The sequence below is a fragment of the Microcaecilia unicolor genome, chromosome 3, assembly GCF_901765095.1.
Source record: "Microcaecilia unicolor chromosome 3, aMicUni1.1, whole genome shotgun sequence".
Lineage (NCBI taxonomy): Eukaryota > Metazoa > Chordata > Amphibia > Gymnophiona > Siphonopidae > Microcaecilia > Microcaecilia unicolor.
The window spans coordinates 185,616,889-185,639,115 of NC_044033.1; the positions used below are offsets into that span (position 1 = coordinate 185,616,889).

The window sequence follows — 22,227 nt, forward strand, 5'->3', positions numbered from 1 at the left end:
CTGACCAAACCCCCCAAGATAACTACTCTTTGCCAACACCAACAAATAGGTATACAATTGATGAACTGGAGAGAAATAGTCTTCCTCCTCATCCCTAGATGCATCCAACTTCACCCATCCACTACATTGAGAATAGCTAAAAACTTCCTAAACCTTTTCCTCTCAGTTCTACTATAAGGAACTTGCCCACCCATGTTATCAAGGTGTGGGGCAAGAGTCAAATTAAAGTCTCCCCTTCCTGGTAATGCAATATAGTATCAAGATGCTGAAATAAAAAGGCCCCTTGATTCTCATTAGGGCATAAATGTTTATCAAGGTATATTTAACCCCATTCATCACCATCAGAAGAAAATGACCTTGGGCATCCAAAGGCTACTACCTTTGCGTACAAAAGCACATAGTCTTGGAACGCACTACCCATGGCCCTGAAAACCATGACCAATCTAACCAGCTTTCGCAAGGCTTTGAAAACACATCTCTTCAACAAAGCCTACAAAAGTCACCCTCAATGAAACAAATCATTCCTTAAACCACCCAAGTACACCAAACAACACCTCTCACACGACCTTACCTAACACCTTCCATCTAAATCCTCTTTCACCTCTGCTTATGATCGACTGTTTTTAAATCATGTAACAACGTTATCATAGCTATACTCTGTAAGCCACATTGAGCCCGCAAAAAGGTGGGAAAATGTGGGGTACAAATACAATAAATAATAAATAATAATCATCCTTAACACCTCTACCACCAACCCTTTGGTAAAAGAATATCCACTCCCGCCCTCCCATAAAGATATTGGGAAGTTTGAGCCAAACACATAATGTTGATGTCATTTGAGCAAATGGGTCTCCTGTATAAAACAGATAGAGTCATGGACCCTCGACAGTTCATGAAACATCATCTTACGTTTAGATGGAGAGTTGAGACCTCGCACATTAAAAGTCAAGATATTCAACCTGGGAGGCCCCATAGTACCCCAAAGAAAATAAACCTTGAAGTAGCCATAACATATCCTACCCCCAACCACCCCTTTACCACCCCCCTGCAACCCCCGACCCACTTTCCCCCCAAGCAATTCTCCCCCCATTCCCCCAGGACACTCCCTGTGGGAAATGAAATTTTCTCTCACCACATAGCAAGGAAGTAACCCTGTCAAGCAACCCCATCTAAATGCTGAACAAGCACAACAAACAATCCTCCCCCACTGCATTCATCCATACACCATGTCCCCTCACCATAAAACATATCATGCACTGCCTCATGCACAGCCCTATGTCCCACACTAAACTCATACACACATCTCAGTCAATCCCATAAGGTACATTGTCTCCAAAAAGGCCAGCCAGAAAATAATCAAACAGCTAAACACACACCAGTAGCTGAAAGATAGGCAAAGTAGTCCATCAACCTCACCCAGCGAGGTGCCGCCAGAGCCCACCTACTTCATAGGCCTCTCTATCTTCTGTCAGCGGAAACTCACAAGCCATTGGTGAACATCTAAATGCTCAGAGGCCTGAGCTGCTCCCGGTTGTACCTCACTTCTTCCTTACAAAATAGCTCCAAGGCTTTGTCCACAATGCATTAATAGGTACCAGAAGCCCAAATGGAAATATCCATTTATGTTTCCAATGTTTCCTGTGCCATGGCCTTGGTCACTTCATGAAAAGCCTTGTGTTTCTGGAATGTGCTGTAGGGTAAGTTCTGGAAAAGCTCAACATTCACACCATTCCACTGCAGGATTCCCATCTCTCTGACCTTTCACATCAACTTTTCCTTGTCCACATATCTGTGAAAGCAGGCAGTTATATCACATAGCTTATCTTCAGTCCGAGGGCCCAAAGATCTTGCACCCTCTCAGTTGCAAAAGTTGCTATTTTGTGCTGCAACAGCCATGCTGCAAACTGCTTAATTGCTCCCTCTGCATCTCAAAACTCCTGTATCTCTGGCACTCCCTGCAACCCAATATTATTGTGCCTGGACTGATTTTCAGTGCCTTCCACATTATTCACTAAGTCCAGGTATTCTGTATGTAGCGCCTTGACACCATTCTATAGGCTCGACACAGCATCCTCATAGCTTTCCATGCAGGACTCCAAACTGCTTAATTGCTCCCTCTGCATCTCAAAACTCCTGTATCTCTGGCACTCCCTGCAACCCAATATTATTGTGCCTGGACTGATTTTCAGTGCCTTCCACATTATTCACTAAGTCCAGGTATTCTGTATGTAGCGCCTTGACACCATTCTATAGGCTCGACACAGCATCCTCATAGCTTTCCATGCAGGACTCCACACCATCCATCCAAGCTCCCATATTAGCAAGATAATGGTTAGTGCATCGGGTTGCAGACCTGGGAAACCGGGTTCGATTCCCACTGCTGCCTGACAGTTGTCAGTGGGTTGAGATCCTGGGGAACCAGGTTCAATTCCCTCTGCAGCTTCATGTGACCCTGGGCAAGTCACTTAGCCCTCCATTGCCCCAGGGACAATATATATAGCTTAGATTGTGAGCCCATTAGGGACAATGCAAAGTACCTGTAATAGAAATTGTAAACCACATAGTCGCTTTAGGGATCACTTGCGGTATATCAAGTGCTGGAAATAAATAAATATAAAATAAATAAGATCATGTTTGAGCTCCTGCATGGCATCTTTGATCTCTATTTTCATTGAAGATATTTCTTCCTTCATCTTTTTTTTTTTTATTTGTATGAAGTCTTTATTAATAGACAATATAGCAATCCAGTAAAGTATGACAAGATAAGCCTTAAGTACTGGTACAGAAAACTGAACAGAAATCAGAGAGAACATATTGGAAAATACATCATGCAGTTAACCACGCATTGCTATGTCCATACTCCCTATCCCGGCTACTGAAAGAACTAAGAGACCTGAACAGCGAGGCCATAAAAACTTCAAGGTTTATAGAACTTTTATCAAAGGATAACAAGACCCTAACCCCTACCCCCCTCAATCTCCCCACCCTCCCACTCCGGACCTGCATCGTTAATTCTTTTGCCTACTTCATTTGCGAGTATAGCGGAGATAAGCATCCCATGTTGAGCGCCACTTAGGCATTAGGTTTCGTCTTTCAGCCATGAGCCGCTCCATCTCGCAAACATACCCCATCTTTCGGAGCCATCTATCCAGCGGTGGGACCACTGGTAGTTTCCAAGAGGCTGCTATTACAATTCTAGCTGCACACGTTGCATAGCGCAAGAGATCCTGTTGAGTGGGAGAAAATCCCGCCACTTTTGCCGAGAAAAGGAAAATGGTTGGATGCCAGGGAATCGTCCGACCCAGCCAAATCTGCAGTCTACTTCGGACCATTTTCCAAAAGGCTCTAATCTTCCTGCAATGCCACCAGATATGACCCATGGATCCCCTGAGACCACAGCCCCTCCAGCACAAGCCTGACAAGGCCGGGTAAATGCGCTGAAGGCGCTCCGGTGACATATACCACCGAAACAGTACTTTGATAGCATTTTCTTTGAAAGGTACATGAGACGACACCCCCGCCGCAGCCTGCTCCATTCTCTCCCATGCCGCCTCCTCTATTTCTATACCCAGCTCTCTCTGCCAGCTCTTCCTATGTATGGTATGACGACGTATATACTGATTAAGAATGTGGTGCAATCGGGATATCAACCCACCTGTCCTGGTCTGTCCCTCACAAAGTTTTTCTAAGGTAGAGTGTTCCCTCTGTATCACCTCCTGGACTGCCCGAGTCTTAAGGAAATGTGTCAATTGAAGATATGCATATTCGTCAGTCCCCACTACCGGGAACCGCTCACGGGCCATCTGGTAAGACATAAGGGACTCCCCTTCAAATAATTGACCCCATGTTTGCAAACCCCCCTCATACCACCTTGTAAATGGTCCTACTTCAGTTCCCGGGTAAAACAAAGGATTATGTGCTATCGAGGACAGACGAGACAGTGTACATTGACGCTTTGGGAAAAGACTGTCCCAGTTGGTAAAGGTGACATATACAGAAGGACACAATCCCTCCCCCAAGGACCTAAGAGTACTCGGCATCCACATAAGCGCTTTCAAGGGCCGTGCACCCACTGTAGACTGTTCTATATGCACCCACTGCCTATCTGGGTAATCCTGATACCATTCCACCGCCGCACGTGCCTGCACTGCCCGATGGTACCGAGCCAAGTTAGGGACCCCAAGTCCTCCCCTGTTTTTCTCCTGATACAGAAAAGCTCTTGCTAGCCTAGGGCGTTTACCTGCCCAAATGAACCGCACAATATGGTCTTGCAGTGCAGCTAAAAATTTTCGGGGCATCTCTATTGGGAGGGCCTGGAACAGGTACAGCAGGCGCGGCAGGATATTCATCTTAATGGCGGCTATACGGCCAAACCATGAAAGTCCAATATCTCCCCAGCTCTCCATATCCTCAGCAAGCACCCGGGACAATCCCTTATAGTTTGCAGTAAAGAGTTCCGAAAGTTGAGCAGTGATATTCACTCCCAAGTAACGAAGACTCTGTGGGGCCCACCTAAAAGCATATAGCGATTTGACTTCATCCACAATTCCTACTGGGAGAGTCACATTTAAGGCTTCAGTTTTGGACATGTTTACTTTGAACCCTGAAACTGCAGAATACTCTTCAATGTCCCTCAAGAGCTCAGGGAAGGCAGTTAGTGGCCTAGGGACAAACAACAGCACATCATCTGCGAATAAGGACAACTTATGTTCTCTCCCCCCTATGGTTATGCCAGTGTACCCTGGGTTAGATCGGACCCTTGATGCAAACGGTTCCATAACCATGGCGAACAGTAGCGGAGAGAGAGGGCACCCCTGCCTGGTACCCCTATGTAGAGCAAACATATCAGAGTTACCTCCATTCACTCTAATACACGCTTTGGGTGAGCTATAAAACGCTTGTATCCACCCTCGAAACTGTGGCCCTATCCCAAATGTCTTCAACACTTTATACATGTAGGGCCAGTGCACCCTATCGAAGGCTTTTTCAGCGTCCAGACTCAGGAGTTTTTTAGCTAAATACATGATATCGAGTACTCTCCGCGTATTGTCTGTTGCCTTTCGGTGTGAAACAAAGCCCACCTGATCAGGATGTATTATTGCAGGGAGTAGCGGTCCCAACCTATTAGCCAAGACCTTAGCTAATATTTTGGCATCAGCATTCAAGACCGAGATAGGGTGATATGATCCACATTCCTCATGATCTTTATTGGGCTTAGGTAGCACAGCTATCCATGCCTCCAGCATAGAGGGGGGAAGCGTCTCCCTCTTTCCAATTTGGTTAAACAACTCGGCTAGTAGTGGTGCTAATTCGGGGGCAAATTTCTTATAAAATTCGTTCGGGAGGCCGTCCAGCCCCGGGGATTTACAGGATGGCAAATGCTGGATTGCTCGCTGAATTTCAACCGAGGAAACAGGTTCCTCCAAAGTTGCTCTCTGTTGAAGTGTCAAAGAGGCAAGATCACTCTCAGCTAAATATTCTGTAATGGCTTCCACAGAAGGGTTAATCTCCCTGGCGTACAACTCCTGATAAAATTCAGCAAAACGCCGCCGTACGGCCTCCGCTGTGTTCAGAATATCCCCCCGCTTCCCCCGGATATGTGTGACCGCCCGTAACACCTTTTGCTTGCGCAAACGTATGGCCAAGATTCTGCCTGCTTTGTTAGTAAATTCATACGCCCGGGCCGTCATTTTGGATTGAAGCTGGCATAAGTGGTCTGAGTAAATAGAGTCTAACTGAAGTCGCTGATTACGCAGTTCCTCCAGAGTGGCCTGGGACCCACTTGCCTTATGTCTCACCTCTAGCGCCCTAATCTTTTCCAAACATTGTGCCAGTTGTTTCCTGCGTATCCTTGCACGTTGGCTAGCTATCTTTAAAAAGTAGCCCCTGGACACCGCCTTCATTGTATCCCACACAATACTAAGGGAGGGTCCCGACTCTTTGTTCAATTCCAAGTATTCTTTCAACACCCTCCTATAGCCCTCCACTACCTCCCCCTCTTGCAACACACTAGCATTCAGTGCCCATCTCTGATCTTTAACCTCCACCTTAATTGAAGGTAACGTCACCCAGACAGGCGCATGATCAGAAATCGTCACATTCCCAATGCCTGCCCTCGGACCCCTCTCTGTGAGCGCTACGTCAAGGAAGATATAGTCAATACGGGAGTAAGACGTATGTACTGAAGAGAAGTAAGTGTAGTCCCTCACATGTGGATAACTAAGCCTCCATATATCCAGGGTTCCCAAAGAAAGGGCCAGCGATCCTAAGGCCAAAGAGTCCCTATTCCCCGCAGACTGGGCAGCTCCAGACCGATCTAATACCGGATCCATGACCCCATTAAAGTCACCCCCCAGAATCAGAGAGCCCCGGGCGAATGTGGCTAGAAGATTCTTCACCTTAGTGTAAAATGCCCCTTGGTGATCATTAGGTGCGTATATTGAAGCTAAAGTTATATCCACCTGATCTATGTTTATGTGCAGAAACAAAAAACGCCCCCCAGGGTCCCGTTTAATTTTAACTATTTGGGCAGGTACCTGTTTGTGAATCAACACCGCCACCCCCCTTTTCCTAGAGCCATCCACAGATGAGGCAAAAAAAACCTTAGAGTATTGTGGTTGGTATAGGAGTCTCTCATCCCGCTGGCGGAGGTGCATCTCCTGCAACAGTACTATATGGGGCTTCAAATGCTGGAGCTCATTAAATAGTTTTTGCCGTTTTTGAGGTATGTTCAAGCCTTTTACATTATATGATAAAACCTTTATATCTGCACTCATGGCTGACATCTAAGACCAGACGGACCTTCCAACATGGCCCGCTGAATGCTTCTACGTTCTTCAACTCTCACTTTATGCAAGTCCGGACCTCCCCCCCTCCCCCCCCACATCCGTACACCAGTCAGGGAAACAAGTCCCCTAAATGGGAAAAAAAAGGAAGAGAAAATAACCCACAACATGCCAGGCACCCCACCTCCCCCCCCCCCATCCCATCAGCCGCCTCCCAATTACCATCAGGTCCCCATACCATTTAAACATTTCCATTTTGAACAGCTTTCATACAAACCCCATTTGTTTCCCGTTTCTTCATGCCACTTTACACCTTACCCACCCGCCACTTCACATTAATCTCCTTCACATCTTAAGGTCCCCTCTAGTTTAAGTTCTCCCCCTCAGCTAAACAAATGTACATTCTGATCCCAAGTTAGGACCTCCTCTAAACATTTAGAGGCAAAGGAGAGAGGAGAGAAAGAGAAACCTCTAGGCTTAGTAGCACAGTCATTTATACCACACCATTTCACCTCTTGTCCGTCTCACCCTCTTATTTGCAAAGTCAAGCTCTACAAGTCCCAAATGAGTTACTTCACCAAAGTTCAGGTTCCTTCTGCTGCAGCCCGCCGCTTCGAGTTGCTCTTTTTGTTGGGTTCAGGGATCCGTTGCCATTTTTGCAGTCTCGCTTTAGTGGCGGGTGCCACCGCTCCCGGAGGTGTGCCTGAATTCACCAGCCCCGCCGCATGCAGGGACGCCCAGGCGTCTGGCAGTGAGCAGGCTCTATGCTTAGCCCCTTTGATTGTAAAGATCACCGAAAAGGGGAAGCCCCATCTATATGCAATACGTTCCTTTATGAGAACGTCCAGTGCGGGCTTCAACAACCTTCTCTGTTGCAAAGTGAACTGGGACAAATCTTGATAAACAGAAACCTTTGCTCCGCCAAATTCCAAGTTCTGTGTTTTCCGAGCACAACTTAGTATCTGCTCCTTAACTTCAAACTTATGGAACCGAACAATGATGTCTCGCACTTTATTATCTTGTCGCGGGCCCAGGGCTCTGTGCGCTCTGTCCAACTCAATGGAAGCTGCATCGGCCTCCTCGTCACCCAGCAATGAGGCACATAAGGTATGCACAATTCGAGAAACATCCTCCGTATCTCCTCCCTCAGGGACTCCTCGAAAGCGGAGATTATTTCTCCTGCCCCGGTTTTCAAGATCGTCAATTTTGTAGGTTAATTCCTGGGTTTTACGGTCAATTTCTTGTAGTTTTGCCTCGTGTGAAACCAGGGATTCCGCATGCTCTTCCAGTCTTACTTCCACATCCTCCACTCTGCCACCCAGTTCTTTTAAATCAGAGCTCAGCACATCCATTCGTTCCAATATTTCATCTTTTGATTTTTGAATGTTTTCTTGAATGCCGGTTAGTATCTGCCGAAGTTCAGCCGAGACTCCCTTTTTTGCCGGTGGCTTGCGTGATTCTGCCAACGAAAGCGCCAAATCTGAGTCTGATGGTGAGCCCGGCGCCATTACCTCGTGGCGCTTTGAGGCCCGACTGGAACCGCTGCCTGCAGGCTTCTCCGGTTCTTTAATTCGCGACGACTGTGCTTTGCTCATGTCGGGTGGTTGTCAGAGTCCGTGGGAACGTGATATTCGCCGTTCAAAACACCCGATGGCCGCTTTTTATTGCTTATTATGGCCTCGTGGATCGGGAGCTATCGAGCTAAGCTGCCATCAGTAGCGGTGACGTCCTTCCTTCATCTTAATCATCCAAACTCACATATTCACCTTGGTAACTCTGTCCACAGTCTCACTCATCCCTGGCTCAGTACGCATGAGCAGCGGGCTCTGCTCCTCATGCAGCACAGGGCACCCTTCCTCCTCCAGCACACTTGCATCACGTGCACTCCTGCCCACCATCCGCTCCCCGTCTCACACTGCCATTTTCCTATTGTCCAGCTTTCGCTTTGTCGTCATCACAAACTGCGACACTAGCACTGAAAAGCACTCAGCAAAGGGAGGTAAAAACCCACTGCTTAACTGCTTTAGGGAGGCAAAATGCTTGGGCCTGAGGTAGAGCATTGAACTCAGGCTTCCATCTTACTCAGTGACGTCACTTCCTCCACCGTGCAGAATGTAACCTTAACCTAGTTTCCATGGCTCTCTGTTTCCCCTTTCAGAAAATGACCTTGGACTGGACAGGGCTCACAAACCTGCTGGATATTCCAGGACTCAAGTGAGTATGCATGTGCACCAATGTGAGTGCAAACATCAGTGGCAGCGTGTGAGTGTGAGTGTTAATATCAGTTGAAGTACTGTTATAGTTTTGAATGGTAATGTGGGTATCAGCATGCGTAACTAGCATTTGAGTTTGTGAATGTGAGTGCCCGTGCATGGGTGCGAGTTTGAGCACTATAATATAAGCATGAGCGCGAGTGCCAGTGAGTGTATGAATTTCAGTCCTAGTATAAGAATGTGCCCGAGTGTGAGCTTTCTCAGGATAGTGGAGCTCCAAGTTAGGATTATCACTTCACCTAGATCAACTCAAACAAGCTGATCCAGCTGTGGTTTTGCAGTGTTGCAGACATGGACTTGCAGTTGTGATTTGCTTAAAACAGAATTGGAACTACATTTCTCCAAGGACAAGCAGGACATTGCTTCTCACATATGGGTGATGTCGGAGCCTGGTGCAGAAGCTACCCAGCATAATTTACCTTTAAGATGCCTTGGCAGCATGGCACTGTGCATATGCAAGTGCGTCCTGCCTAGTGTGAGTGCTTCTCCTGATGCTCCTTTTCGAGTAGTGAAGTCCATGGTTCACCTTTATCCCATTTCGGAGCAGGATCGGGAGTCCTTGCGTCCCCCATGGTGGATGCCATAATCTCAGTGGTCGCCAAGAAGAATACGGTGCCTGTGGATGGTGGCTCCACCCTTAGGGACCCCCAGGATAGTCGACTGGAAGTGCTGCTTAAGCAGAGTTTCGATGTGACTGCCTTGGCTGTTCAGGCAGCTGTTTGCGGTAGTTTGGTAGCCTGGGTGTGTTTTCGTTGGGCAGAACACATTTTGGACAGAGATTCGGATGATTGGTCCTTAGTGGATCAGGAGGCTACCAAATTGGAGATGGGCACCTCCTTCTTGTTGTATGCCTTGTATGACCTGCTCCATGTGTCCTCTCTATGGCTCCTGGTGTAGCAGCCTGGTGGTTGTTGTGGCTCCGGGGCTGGTTGGCGGATGTGGCGTCCAAGTCTAAATTGAACTAGTTTCCCTTCTGAGGCTCCCTATTGTTTGATAAGGATCTGGATAAGTTGGTCAAAAGTCTAGGGGAGACTACGGTTCCTTAGCTTCCGGAGGATAGGCCTCGTCCAGTGGGCAGAGGCATGTATGGGAAATCTAGGTTTAGGGAAGCACGTCGCTATAGGCCAGTTAGAGGAGGTGGTCAGCATAGCTGTTTCTTTCAGAGAGTGCAGTCCTTTTGTGAGGAGCCACTGGGTGGGGGGGCTGGGACTCCAGACCTTCGGTGGCTGGCTCAGGCAGACCTGCACAATGAAGGTGTCGGGGTCCAGTCCTTGGTTCCCATAGGGGCAAGTCTGCAGGAATTCTACCAGGAGTGGACACGGATTATCTAGGATGTGTGGGTGCGTGAGGTGGTTCACGACGGCTATGCGCTGGAGTTTGCCTGTCCCTTGCCAGACATCTTCGTGGTATCTCCTTGCAGGGCCCCTTGTAAAGTATGGGTGGTTCGGCAGACCCTGCGTCAGCTGGTGGCCTTAAAAGGGACCGAGAGGGAACGGGGCACAGGTCGTTATTCCATCTATTTTGTGGTCCCCAAGAAAAAGGGTTCCTACCGGCCTATTCTGGATCTCAAAGGGGTAAATCATGCTCTTCAGGTACTTTCCTTTTGCATGGAAACCTTTCACTCAGTCATTTTAGCGGTGCAGCCTGGGGAGTTCCTGTCATTTTTGGATCTAACAGAGACATACCTTCATATCCCTATTCGCCCGGCTCATCAGCGTTTCCTTCACTTGCCGTTTTGGGGTGGCATTATCAGTTTTGTGCGCTCCCTTTTGGTATGGCAATAGCTCCTCGTACCTTTTACAAGGTGATGGTGGTAGTGGCAGCTGCTCTGCACAAAGAGAGCATTTTGGTGTATCTGTATCTGGATGATTGGCTCATCTGAGCGAAGTCTTACCAAGAGAGTGTGTGGGCTATGGCCTGGGTGGTGCATATACTCCAGTCCTTGGGCTGAGCAGTCAGTCTGGACAAGAGTCATCTTCAGCTATCCCAGACCTTGGAGTATTTGGGAGTTTGTTTCGATACCAGTGTGGGCAGAGTTTTTCTCCCAGAGGCCAGGATTCGCAAACTCCAGTCGCAGGTCATGTCTCTTTTGGGCTCCCAGTGCCCGAGGGCCAAAGATTACTTGCAAGTGCTCATCTCCATGGCAGCCTTATTGGAGATGGTACAGTGAGCCAGGGCTCACATGCAGCCCCTGCTATGGGCACTTCTATCCTGCTGGTCTCCCCAGTCGCACTCCCTGGAGGATCACCTCCCTCTGAGTAGCCTGGTGAGATGCAGTCTTTGTTGGTGGATGGTGTTGAGTCATCTCTCAGAAGGCACGAGTCTAGATTCTCCACAGTGGACTGTGGTGACAACAGACGCCAGCCTATCCGGCTGGGGGGAGGGTGCATTATTTGGGAAAAGTGGCTTAAGGGGAGTGGTCTCCTCTAGAACCAAGTTTATCAATAAATGTGTTAGAACTGAGAGCGATCTGGCTGGCCCTCCTAGCCTTTCAACTAGTCAGAATGGCGGTGCGAGTCATATCCAACAACGCCACGGCAGTCGCCTATGTCATTCAGGGAGGCATGAAGAGCCAGTCCATGGCAGAAGAAGCGTCTCTTCTCATGTGGGTGGAAGTTCATCTGGTAGGTCTCTCTGCAGTTTACGTCGCCGGGGTGGACAACGTGCAAGCGAACTTTCTCAGTCAACATCTCCCGGACCCATCTCCTGGAGAATGGAAGCTCAGTCCAGAGGCATTCTCTCAGATAGTGGACCACTGGTGCCTCCTGGTCATGGACTTCATGGCATTCAACGTCAACACTCAGGTTCCTTGCTTCTTCAGCCAACGGAAGGACAGTCAGGTGGAGATGCGCTGCTACAGCCTTGGCTCAGCGTTGGCCTGCTTTATATGTTCCCCCCTTGGCCCTTGATAGGCAGAATTCTGCTTTGAATTCAGCGTCATGCTGGCCAGGTGGTTTTGGTGGTGCCAGATTGGCCACACAGGCCATGGTACGGAGACCTAATTTGGATTCTAGTGGCGGATCCTTTTTTATTTCCACCGGTGATGGGACTTCTCTGTCAGGGCTTGGTGCTCATGTCATATCCAGCTCAGTTCTTGCTTACGGCTTGGCTCATGAGAGGGCGCATTTGTTGAAGAAAGGGTTTTCTGCCCCAGTGGTTGCCACTATGCTTTTTTCAAAGAAGCGTTCGACTTCTCTTGCCTGTATTTGCGCCTGGCAAGTGTTTGAGGACTGGTATGGAGACCGTTCCATTGTGCCACTGCAGGCTGCGGTTCCCCAGATTCTTGATTTCTTACAGGCTGGCCTAGATAAAGGTCTTGTTTTGTCACCCTTGAAGCTGCAGCTGGTGGCTGTGGCCTGCTTTTGGGGCCTGATTCAGGGGTGTCTTTTGGGGTCCCTTTCTGATGTGATTCGTTTCTTTCTGGGCATACATCTTATTTATCCTCCGGATCTTAGGCTTGTTCCACTTTGCGATCTTAACCTAGTGTTGTCCGCCCTCTTAGAGCCACCTTTTGAGCCCTTGGGGTCCTGTATTTTGAAGGATTTGACGTTGAAGACTGTGCTTCTTGTGGCTTTGGCTTCTGGTCTGCGTGTTTCCGAGTTGCAGACTCTGTCCTGTAGGGAGCCTTTCCTCCAGTTTTTTCAGGAGAAAATGTTTCCTTCATTTCTGCCCAAGGTGGTTTCTCTGTTTCATGTCAATCAGCAGGTTTCCCTGCCCATCTTGGGGGACAGGTCTGGCTCGGAGGAGCAGAAGGGCTTGCACTGTTTGAATGTCCGCAGAGCCCTCTGTTGCTATTTGAGGGTGATTTTCGAGTTTTGCTGTTCAGATCATCTGTTTGTGTTGTTGGGGGTTCACAAAAGGGCGAGGCGGCGTCTAAGACCACTTCTGCCCATTGGGTGAGGGAGGCAGTGGCATCTGCCTATTTACTTCAGAAACAGCCTATTACCTCCTTCTTGAAGGCCCATTCTACTCCTCAAAAATCCTTCATTGGACCCTACTTGTCCTTCCAACTATTGCCCCATCTCCCTCCTCCCTTTCCTATCCAAGATACTTGAACGTGCTGTTTACCACCGTTTTTTTAACTTTCTTTCTTCTCAAGCTATTCTTGAACCACTTCAATCTTGCTTTCGCTCTCTTCATTCAACTGAAACAGTGCTTGCTAAAGTTTCCAATGACCTGTTTCTGGCCAGATCCAAGGTCTCTATTCTATCCTCATTCTTCTCGATCCATCTGCTACTTTTGACAATGTTGATCACCGCCTACTCCTGTCCTTACTTGGATTTCAGGGCTCTGTTCTTTTCTGGTTTTCTTCTTATCTCTCCCATTGCACTTTTAGTGTATACTTGGTGGATCCTTCTCCACTTTGTTGGTGTACCTCAGGGCTCTGTCTTGGGACCTCTTCTTTTCTCCATCTATACTTCTTCCCTTGGTGCTCTGATCTCATCCCATGGTTTTCAGTATACCTTTATGTAGATGACTCCCAGATCTACCTCTCCACACCAGAAATTTCAGCAGGAATCAAAGCCCAAGTATCAACCTGCCTGTCTGACATTGCTGCCTGAATGTCTCACCGCCTTCTGAAACTAAACATGACCAAGACTGAGCTTCTTATCTTTCCTCCTAAACCAACCTCTCTTCTTCCCCCATTCTCTATCTGTGGATAACACTCTCATCCTCCCTTTCTCATCAGCTTGTAACCTTGGTGTCATCTTTGACTCCTCTCTTTCTCTGCACATTTTCAACAGACTGCTAAAACCTGCCGTTTCTTTCTCTATAATATCACCAAAATTTGTCCTTTCCTTTGTGAGCACTCTACCAAAACCCTCATCCACACTCTTTTTGCCTATCACATAGACTATTGCAACTTTCTTCTTACAGGGCTCCCACTAAGCCATCTCTCTCTCCTTCAATCTGTTCAAAATACTGCTGCATGACTTATATTCCGCCAGTGTCACTAAGCTTGTATTAGCCCTCTCCTCATGTCACTTCATTGGCTCCCTAACCGTTTCTGCATTCAGTTCAAACTCCTTTTATTGACTTACAAGTGCATTCACTCTGCAGCTCCTCAGTACCTCTCCCTCATTATCTCTCCCTACACTCCTCCCTGGGAACTCCGTTCATGAGGTAAATCTCTCTTATCTGTACACTTCTCCTCCACTGCTAACTCCAGACTCCGTTCCTTTTATCTCGCTGCACCATATGCCTGGAATAGACTTGCTGAGCCAGTACGTCAAGTTCCATCTCTGGCCATCTTTAAATCTAGACTAAATGCCCACCTTTTTAAAGCTGCTTTTAACTCCCAACCCCTATTCACTTGTTCAGTACTCATGTCTGTTTTATCATTCCCACCTTAGTAATTCCCTTATCCCTTGCATGTCCTGCTTGTCTGTCGTGATTATATTCTAAGCTCTGTTGAGCAGGGACTGTCGTAATGTTCAAATGTACAGTGCTTCATACATCTATTAGCGCTATAGAAATGATAAGTAGTAGTAATGGCTTTGGCGACTTTGTGGGTGGAGCATTCATTGGTTTCTTTGATGGAAATGTGTAAGGCTGCAACCTGGTCTTCTCTTCATTCCTTTATGCGTCATTGGAGCCAGGGTGCTGACAGCGCAGCTCTGTTGGTCCTACCCATGATGGTCACTGCTCTGGTATTTCCCATCTGTGCCAGTCTAGAGTTTTGCTATGGAAGGAGCAATTAGATTTTACCTGCTAATTGGCTTTCTTTTAGACCCTCTAGACCGGCACCGAGCCCTTCCAGCAGATGGTAGTTTTGTCGTTTTCGGGGGGGTTTTATAGCTGACGCTCTCATGAAGTGTTTTGTCCGTTCTTTTTCAGTACTGTACAAAAAAAAAATACAGGACACAGGAGAGTGTCAGGATTCAGCCCCGTACCAGCCTTTTTGCAGGTGGTTGGGGCTAGTGTATCCTTTTCCTCCTATTTGGCAGCAGAAGTGCAGACAGCCTCGGTCAGGGGATTCAGGTGGCACAATTGATGGAGATTTTGATTTCTTTTTGGAGTGTTTTCTCTTTGTTGTTTAGTCCTATGGGTCATCTGCTTTGATAGGCATAGACTGGTTTCCTGAGGACTGCACATCCCATTTATAGGTTCACTTGAAGCTCAATTTGTTCTCAGTTTCCATCTGCTGGTTCCATCTGTGCCAGTCTAGAGGGACTAAAGGAAAGCCAGTTAGCAGTTAAGATCTAATTGCTCCTTGGTTAGCCTGGTAGCTAGGAATTCCCATATGTAAGATACAATGTTCTGCTTGTCCTCGGAGAAAGAGAAAGTTACTAACCTGTTTCAGGTGTCCTCCTAGGACAGTAGGACATGCATTCTCACATCTTTTACCACCTCCCCTAGGAGTTGTATTCTTTAGATTGTAAGCTCTGTTGAGCAGGGACTGTCTCTTCATGTTCAAGTGTACAGCACTGCGTACATCTAGTAGCGCTATAGAAATGATAAGTAGTAGTAGTAGTAGTTTAGCATTGTTGCTGTACTGCTGGTCCTGCACGTTCACGCCTGGTGGAAATGCACTCACACATGCACTGTGCGATGCTGCCAAAGGCTTCTTAAAGTTAAAGAACGTTGGGTAGCATCCGCACCAGGTTGTGTCAGATGACATCATCCATATGTGAGAATATGTATCCTGCTATCCTTGGAGAACAAGTGAGTAACTTCACTTTCTATACATGCCGTGGGGCAACACCAGGACGGGATTGGCCTATTCAGGAGGCTTCAATTTACTGGAAGCCACCCACATTTGTCCCCTCCTCCCCACTTTACGGTAAGTGAGCAAATGCAGGACTATAAAGCTCCTTTATAACAAGCAGAACAGGGGAGAATTGAAGAGAAGATTGCTCAGGCTGTGTGTAGATGGAGGGGGCATCGGGAGGGAGGGGGTGCATCGGTGGTGGGTGCAGTTATGAGCTGGAATTATGATCTCTATTTTCTTCTTTTTATCTCAGTGTTATGTCGGACACCATGGTTATGGACATCCTTGCTGGCCACCTGGTGTTGCCCAATCGTCTGACCGTCCCACTAGTGCCAAACCTGCGTGTGGCAGAGCTTCGGTCCCCACTGCCCAGGGTAGCTACACCACTCCTCACACTTTATGAGCCTCTGTCTTCCTCCCTCCTCTGATCTCACCCCATGATCTTTCTTTCCTGCAGGGAATCATCCGCGTCCACCTGATAGAAGCCAAAGATCTGGTCTCGTTAGACACATATGTGAAGGGAATTCTGAAGGGGAAGTCGGACCCATATGCCGTTGTGCGGGTGGGCACGCAGGTCCTAACCAGCAAAGTCATTGATGAAGATCTCAATCCCAAGTGGCATGAAATGTATGAGGTACGACTGACAGGGAAAGAGCTCAGAGTGCTCTTCGTCTGGAAGATTTGCTTACAGCAGCTCATTCTAGTACATTCACTCTCGTGGACTCACTCTGGTGCACTAGCTTTTGTTCGGTCTTATCCACTCACATTCACTGTGTTTCAACATTTATGCCTCTCCTTCAGGTAATCGTCCATGAAGTCCCAGGGCAGGAACTGGAGGTGGAAATTTTCGACAAGGATCCTGATCAAGATGACTTCATGGGCAGGTGAGAGATATTTCAAGTGATGGGGAGCCTCCAGGACTGGGAAGAACATGAAGAGGAGCCCAAAACCATCAGCCTGGGATATTTTTCTCCATCCATTCTCTGCTGCCTGGGGCAGGATCTGCAGGAGAGGGAACAGAAGAGGAGGGGGATTGTGTGAATGAGAATTTACAGCAGGACAGCTCCTGACCCAGGCACATTTCATCTCCTTTCCTGCTCCTCTCATTAGTGCCAGTGATCAGAAGCCCCACAGTGTTCCAAACATCGCTGTAAAAATAGTGCTACAACAGTGCAAGGCTATATTGCTCCTATGATCAGAGCTAATAGCATGCAAATTTAGGCACGCTATTACCTCTGATCATAGGGGTAAAGTGCCAGGAGGATTGTGTCTGAGCGCATCCTCCCACACTAGCTTGACAAGTCTGAGCAGTGAAAAGCCTGGACCTGTCAAACGGAGGAGATGCCACCCCAAGCCTCCCCCCCAACCAGGGCTAGTGTTAGACATTCAGGGGCCCAGGGCAGAATCCAGGGAGGGGGCCCAAAATCTGGCCTTCAGCCTATGCCTCCTTTAGCTTGAGGCAGGTTTGAGGCCCCCTTATGGTATGAGGGCCCAGGCCAATTGCCCTGTTTGCCATCCCCTAACGCCGGGGCACATGGAGCTAAAGATGTGGTGGATCTCCAGCCCCCTAACCCCTCCTCACATCCCCCAAAATTGCCCTGGGCCACCCCCCCCCCCCCCCCGATGGTCTAGAAGCCCCCTCTCCCCCCGTACCTCCGTGATGGAGGAGAGAGTAGCACACTCCCTCTTCCAGTTCCGCCTTCAAAATGGCGGCACCCTGCCCTACCCAGTGCATTCTGGAATGCACTGGGTGGGACTTCCATTCCATATGAGGGAGAAATCACATAAAGGATCAACTTTTATTGGGTGTGAGGAGGGATCTCCAGCTCTCTGTGCCCCTGCGTCGGGGGGGGGGGGGGGTTGGGGGGACTGCAGGTCCATCAGACCTCCAGCCCCTGTGTTGCTGGCTTGTAGGGGAGGGGGAGGGGCTCCTGCGGGGTGGGGGGTGGCTCTTGGGTTCAGGTTGTCTGTTGGAGGGATGGGGGGGGTTGCTAGCATGCAGATGCATGCTGGACAGGCTCCCCATTCCTCCCCAATATTCTGTAAACCCTAACGCCAGCTCCGAGCTGGCATAGGGTTTACAGCAGTAGCAGTGCATTAGTTTGGTGCGCTGCCCACTGAGCATTGGGGTGGAATACTAATGTCCCTGTTTAGCATGCATTTGCATGCTATTAGCGTTCAGAGTCAGTGAGCGCGTTGTTACACGCGTCCGCCGGCTCTGATCCTGGGACGCAAGCAAATGTGGGCACTAGTCTGGCGCTAATTCTCCACTTTTCACCATCCTGTTTGGCCTCTCTCTCTGTCTCCCTTTATTCTCCTCTTTCCTTTTCTTACTGTCTTTCTTTCTCTTTCAGGATGAAGTTGGACCTTGGAGAAGTTAAGAGTGCTGGTGTAGTAGATAATGTAAGAAAAGGGCTGGGGTGGGGGGGGGGGGGGGGCAGGCGGGAGATGGGTGAGCCATAACTCTTCTTGAGAAGTGCATCAGGTGAATTTTGGAGGTGCTCTTGGGGAGTTCTGACCATGTTTGTTCTCTTGCAGTGGTTCCCCTTACAGGATGTGAAGAGGGGCAGTGTACACCTCAGATTGGAATGGCTCTCGCTGTTGGCTTCTTCGTCTAAACTTGAGCAGGTAGGGGTGAAGCTTTTGCCACAGACACCAGATTCTTTATTGCATAGTAATCCCAGGGGACTGATAGAGGAATGAGCCCAAGATGCTGCATATGCAGTTCCATAGTCTCACCGAGGCATTGCTAGATACTTAAAAGATTTGGATTCAGACCTGTGGGGCTTGGTTCCCTATGGCTGTCCTCCTCCTCCCTCCTGAGAATATGATAATTAAATTCAACACCATGATCACCCTTCTCCCCTGCTCTTATCCCCCAAACAATTCTGTAAAACACAGAACACTGTTGTGCAGTGAAGAAGACAATTACTCTGCTTCCTTTTTCAGCTCCTCCCCTTCTGTACCTGCAGGTTTATTTATTTATTTATTTATTCATTCATTCATTTATTGGGATTTATTAACAGCCTTTATGAAGAGATTCACCCAAGCTGGTGTACAGCAGGTACAGTTTAACATAAAACTTACAATTTTGTTAACAGCATAACAATAGTAAAATGACCAAATATAAACATAAATACCATAAATGAGGTAAACGAGAATAGCAAATTAAAACCTAATAATAGCACTGCCATGAAATGGTGTAAAAATATACTCATTTAACAGCACTGAAATTAAAATAACAGAGATATAATACGATGTCAGCATAATACTAATGAAACATCTAATAAGCACGCATTAGAACATTCAAATAACATAGCTACAATACTAATACTTTTCTACAATACAGCTTACCATATAGCCGAGGGGCCAAGTACAGATATGTAGATGGGGACAAGATGGATAGTACAGAGTCAGTTGGGATAAACAGATGAGTGGTTAAACTCAAGGCAAGTTTTTTGTACAGTTAAACAAGATATAAGAAACTAGTCTAAGTTACAGTATGTTTAGCAAGCTAATCCAGGTGCAGAGTGGTGTATAGTCAGTCACCCTGTGTATTAATGGTTTGGGAGAGTTGCCTGGAAGAGAGGAGAGGAGGTGGGGGAGTAAATAGAACAACTGTTTTTGACTGCCTCATATTTGGGGGACTGGCTAATAGTCCTGTGTGCTCCTGAGTGTTCAAATTCTGATAGGCAGGAGGATCAACATTATGTGTTCCTGTAGGCAGTGATGGAGGGGATGGCTCCTGTTGGCAGTGGCATTGTTGGAAGTTGTTCTGTTTCTGTTCCAGGTCATCCAGATGAACAAAGGAATCTCTGCCAAGTCGCATGAAGAGCCCTCAGCAGCCATCCTGGTTGTCTATCTAGACAAAGCAGAGGACCTTCCAGTATGTGTCCTGAGTTTGCAGGCCTCGCTCCTACAGATCTTGCTGTATTTGGGTTTGTGGTGGTGGGAATCCTTGTAAAGGTAATCCAGGGAGGGGCCTAGTTAGGATTAGGTCATGCATAGCTGTCTTCTGTATAGTGCTTCTCAACAAGAAATATTTTAAAGAGAAGTAATGGAACAGGTGAAACTCCTCTTGCGGGCACATTCTTTCCTCTTGCAGCTTTCCTGTCTTCACTGTTCCTCTCTTCTCCTCAGTTGAAGAAGAACAAGGACCCCAGCCCCATGGTGCAGCTCTCGGTGCAGGATGTGACCCGGGAGAGCAAGGTAAGAGCTTCTGTCTCTCCCCACAAAAAAAAATCTCCCACCATTCCTCACAATGTCACTGAGCCTTGAGCTTCACACTCCCGACTCCCCCATCCCCCCCACTGACCTCTGACCCCTGCTTGTCTTTTCTTGATAATTTGCAGGCAGTTCTGAATTCACATTCTCCAGTGTGGGAAGAAGCTTTCCACTTCTTCTTGCAGGACCCCAGCCGGCAGGACCTGGACATTCAGGTACCCATCTCTGTGTCCTAAGAGCACGTTATGTGACCAGGGAGAGGTGAATGGTTCTCACCCGCTTGATCTCCATCTGCAGGTGAAGGACGATGACCGGCAACTGACCTTGGGCTCCCTAACGCTGCCACTGAACCGACTTCTGAGCGAAGACAAACTGATGCTGGACCAAGGATTCCAGCTGGAGCACTCGGGGTCTGCCAGCCGCATTTTCATGAAGATCGTCTTGCGGGTGAGGGGTGCTTCTCTTTGGAGTAGGGCCCTGATGTTGAACTTTAATTGAAATGCCCCCACTGCCCTTTCTAATGATAAGAGTGCCTGAGATTGATACCAGACTTGGTGCTCTGCCCCCATCTGTACCTGCTGTGTATCCATCCACCTTAAACATAGTAACATAGTAGATGACGGCAGAAAAAGACCTGCACGGTCCATCCAGTCTGCCCAACAAGATAAACTCATACGTGCTACTTTTTGTGTATACATTACCTTGATTTGTATCTGCCATTTTCAGGGCACAGATCGTAGAAGTCTTGCTCAGCACTAGCCCCACCTCCCAACCACCAACCCCACCTCCCCCCACCAGCTCTGCCACTCAATCTCGGCTAAGCTTCTGAGGATCCATTCACATAAAGAGCAACAGATTCCCTGCCGCTTGTGTCATCTCTTTCCTCTCTTCATGTGTGTCTCTGCATCCACTGTTCTTCCACTGTCTCTTACCTCTCTCCATCCTCTGTATGTCCCTCGCCCTCTAGTAATTTAAATCTGGCTGGGTCATGTGCGTGGCTGGCCTCTGCTGACAGAGATGAGACTGGGTTATACCACACGGAATGCCCTCTGCACTGGGTCTGTGAATTTGAGCCTTGCATATGGGTCTGTTTTGGAGATACATAAAGCTTTGTTCTGCATCACCTCTTGTAATATCCCCAACCTATGGCAAACTTCTGACAGGGCTGCTGTATTTTCAGGATCATGGTGAATTACATGTCCTCTCCCATTTGGCTCTTACAGATTCTGTATCTAGATTCCCCTGAAGTCTGTTTCACCCCCCAACCCAGCCCTGTCACTGACCCTTCGGGGGATGCTGCTGAGAAGGCATACATTGGCAGCAGTGTAGACGCAGCACCTAAACCCACCAAGGCCAGCCCCAGCGCCCAGTTTGGAACCGAGGTATGGCAATTTGGTTTGTCTTGCAGAGAACTTGATCTTCTGGCAATAGACATTATTTTCAAGACTGCTGTAACAGTGCAGCACAGGAGGCATGCAAATTTCACACACATGCACACACACACTGTCCCACCACAGAACAGGAACAGAAAAGGCGGCAGCAGTGCAAATACACACTGTCCAACCACAGAACAGGAACAGCAAAGAAGGCAACAGTGCAAACACATACACACACATGTACTGCCTCACCACAGAACAGAATGAGCAAAGACAGCAGCAGTGCAAACATACACACACACACACACTGTTCCACAACAGAAAAGGAACAGCAAAGGCGGCAGCAGTGCAAGCACACACAGCAGCAGGGTACACTTCCCTCATATATACACACACACTCACGCACTGTCCCACCACAGAACAGGAGCAGCACAAATAGCAGTGTGCAAATTTCACACACACACTGTCACACCATAGAACAGGCTCAGCATAGGCAGCAGCAATGCAGGTACACACACTGGTTTCTCACACACATGCTGCCCCAGCGTAGGACAGGAACACCATCAATTATCTTAAAAGCACCAGCATTTCCTAATATATCGAAAGGATTCCTTCTCCTACCATTACCTATCCAGTTTCACAAGTCTGACTTGCATATATCTCACAACCAATGGGAATCCATTCACTGCTGTGACTGATACACCGCTCATTTGTTTATTTATTTGTTACATTTGTATCCCACATTTTCCCACCTATTTGCAGGCTCAATGTGGCTTACATGGTACCGTAGAGGCGATCGCCAATACCGGCTATAACAAATACAAAGTGAGGTTGTAGTAAAGTTCATGAGTGACAGA

General features: G+C 47.9%; 1 protein-coding gene across 1 annotated transcript in view; it reads left to right on the forward strand.

Moving 5' to 3' along the window:
• ESYT1 (extended synaptotagmin 1) overlaps positions 1–22,227 on the forward strand; it is a 179,329-nt gene that overhangs the window by 110,065 nt on the left and 47,037 nt on the right. Inside the window, exons 7-17 of the mRNA XM_030196761.1 lie at positions 8,944–8,999; positions 16,024–16,144; positions 16,228–16,404; positions 16,572–16,654; positions 18,125–18,173; positions 18,309–18,398; positions 19,561–19,656; positions 19,911–19,979; positions 20,123–20,209; positions 20,292–20,441; positions 21,218–21,376. Coding sequence (XP_030052621.1) covers positions 8,944–8,999; positions 16,024–16,144; positions 16,228–16,404; positions 16,572–16,654; positions 18,125–18,173; positions 18,309–18,398; positions 19,561–19,656; positions 19,911–19,979; positions 20,123–20,209; positions 20,292–20,441; positions 21,218–21,376 — 1,137 coding nt within the window. The remainder of the gene's footprint in view (positions 1–8,943; positions 9,000–16,023; positions 16,145–16,227; positions 16,405–16,571; positions 16,655–18,124; positions 18,174–18,308; positions 18,399–19,560; positions 19,657–19,910; positions 19,980–20,122; positions 20,210–20,291; positions 20,442–21,217; positions 21,377–22,227) is intronic.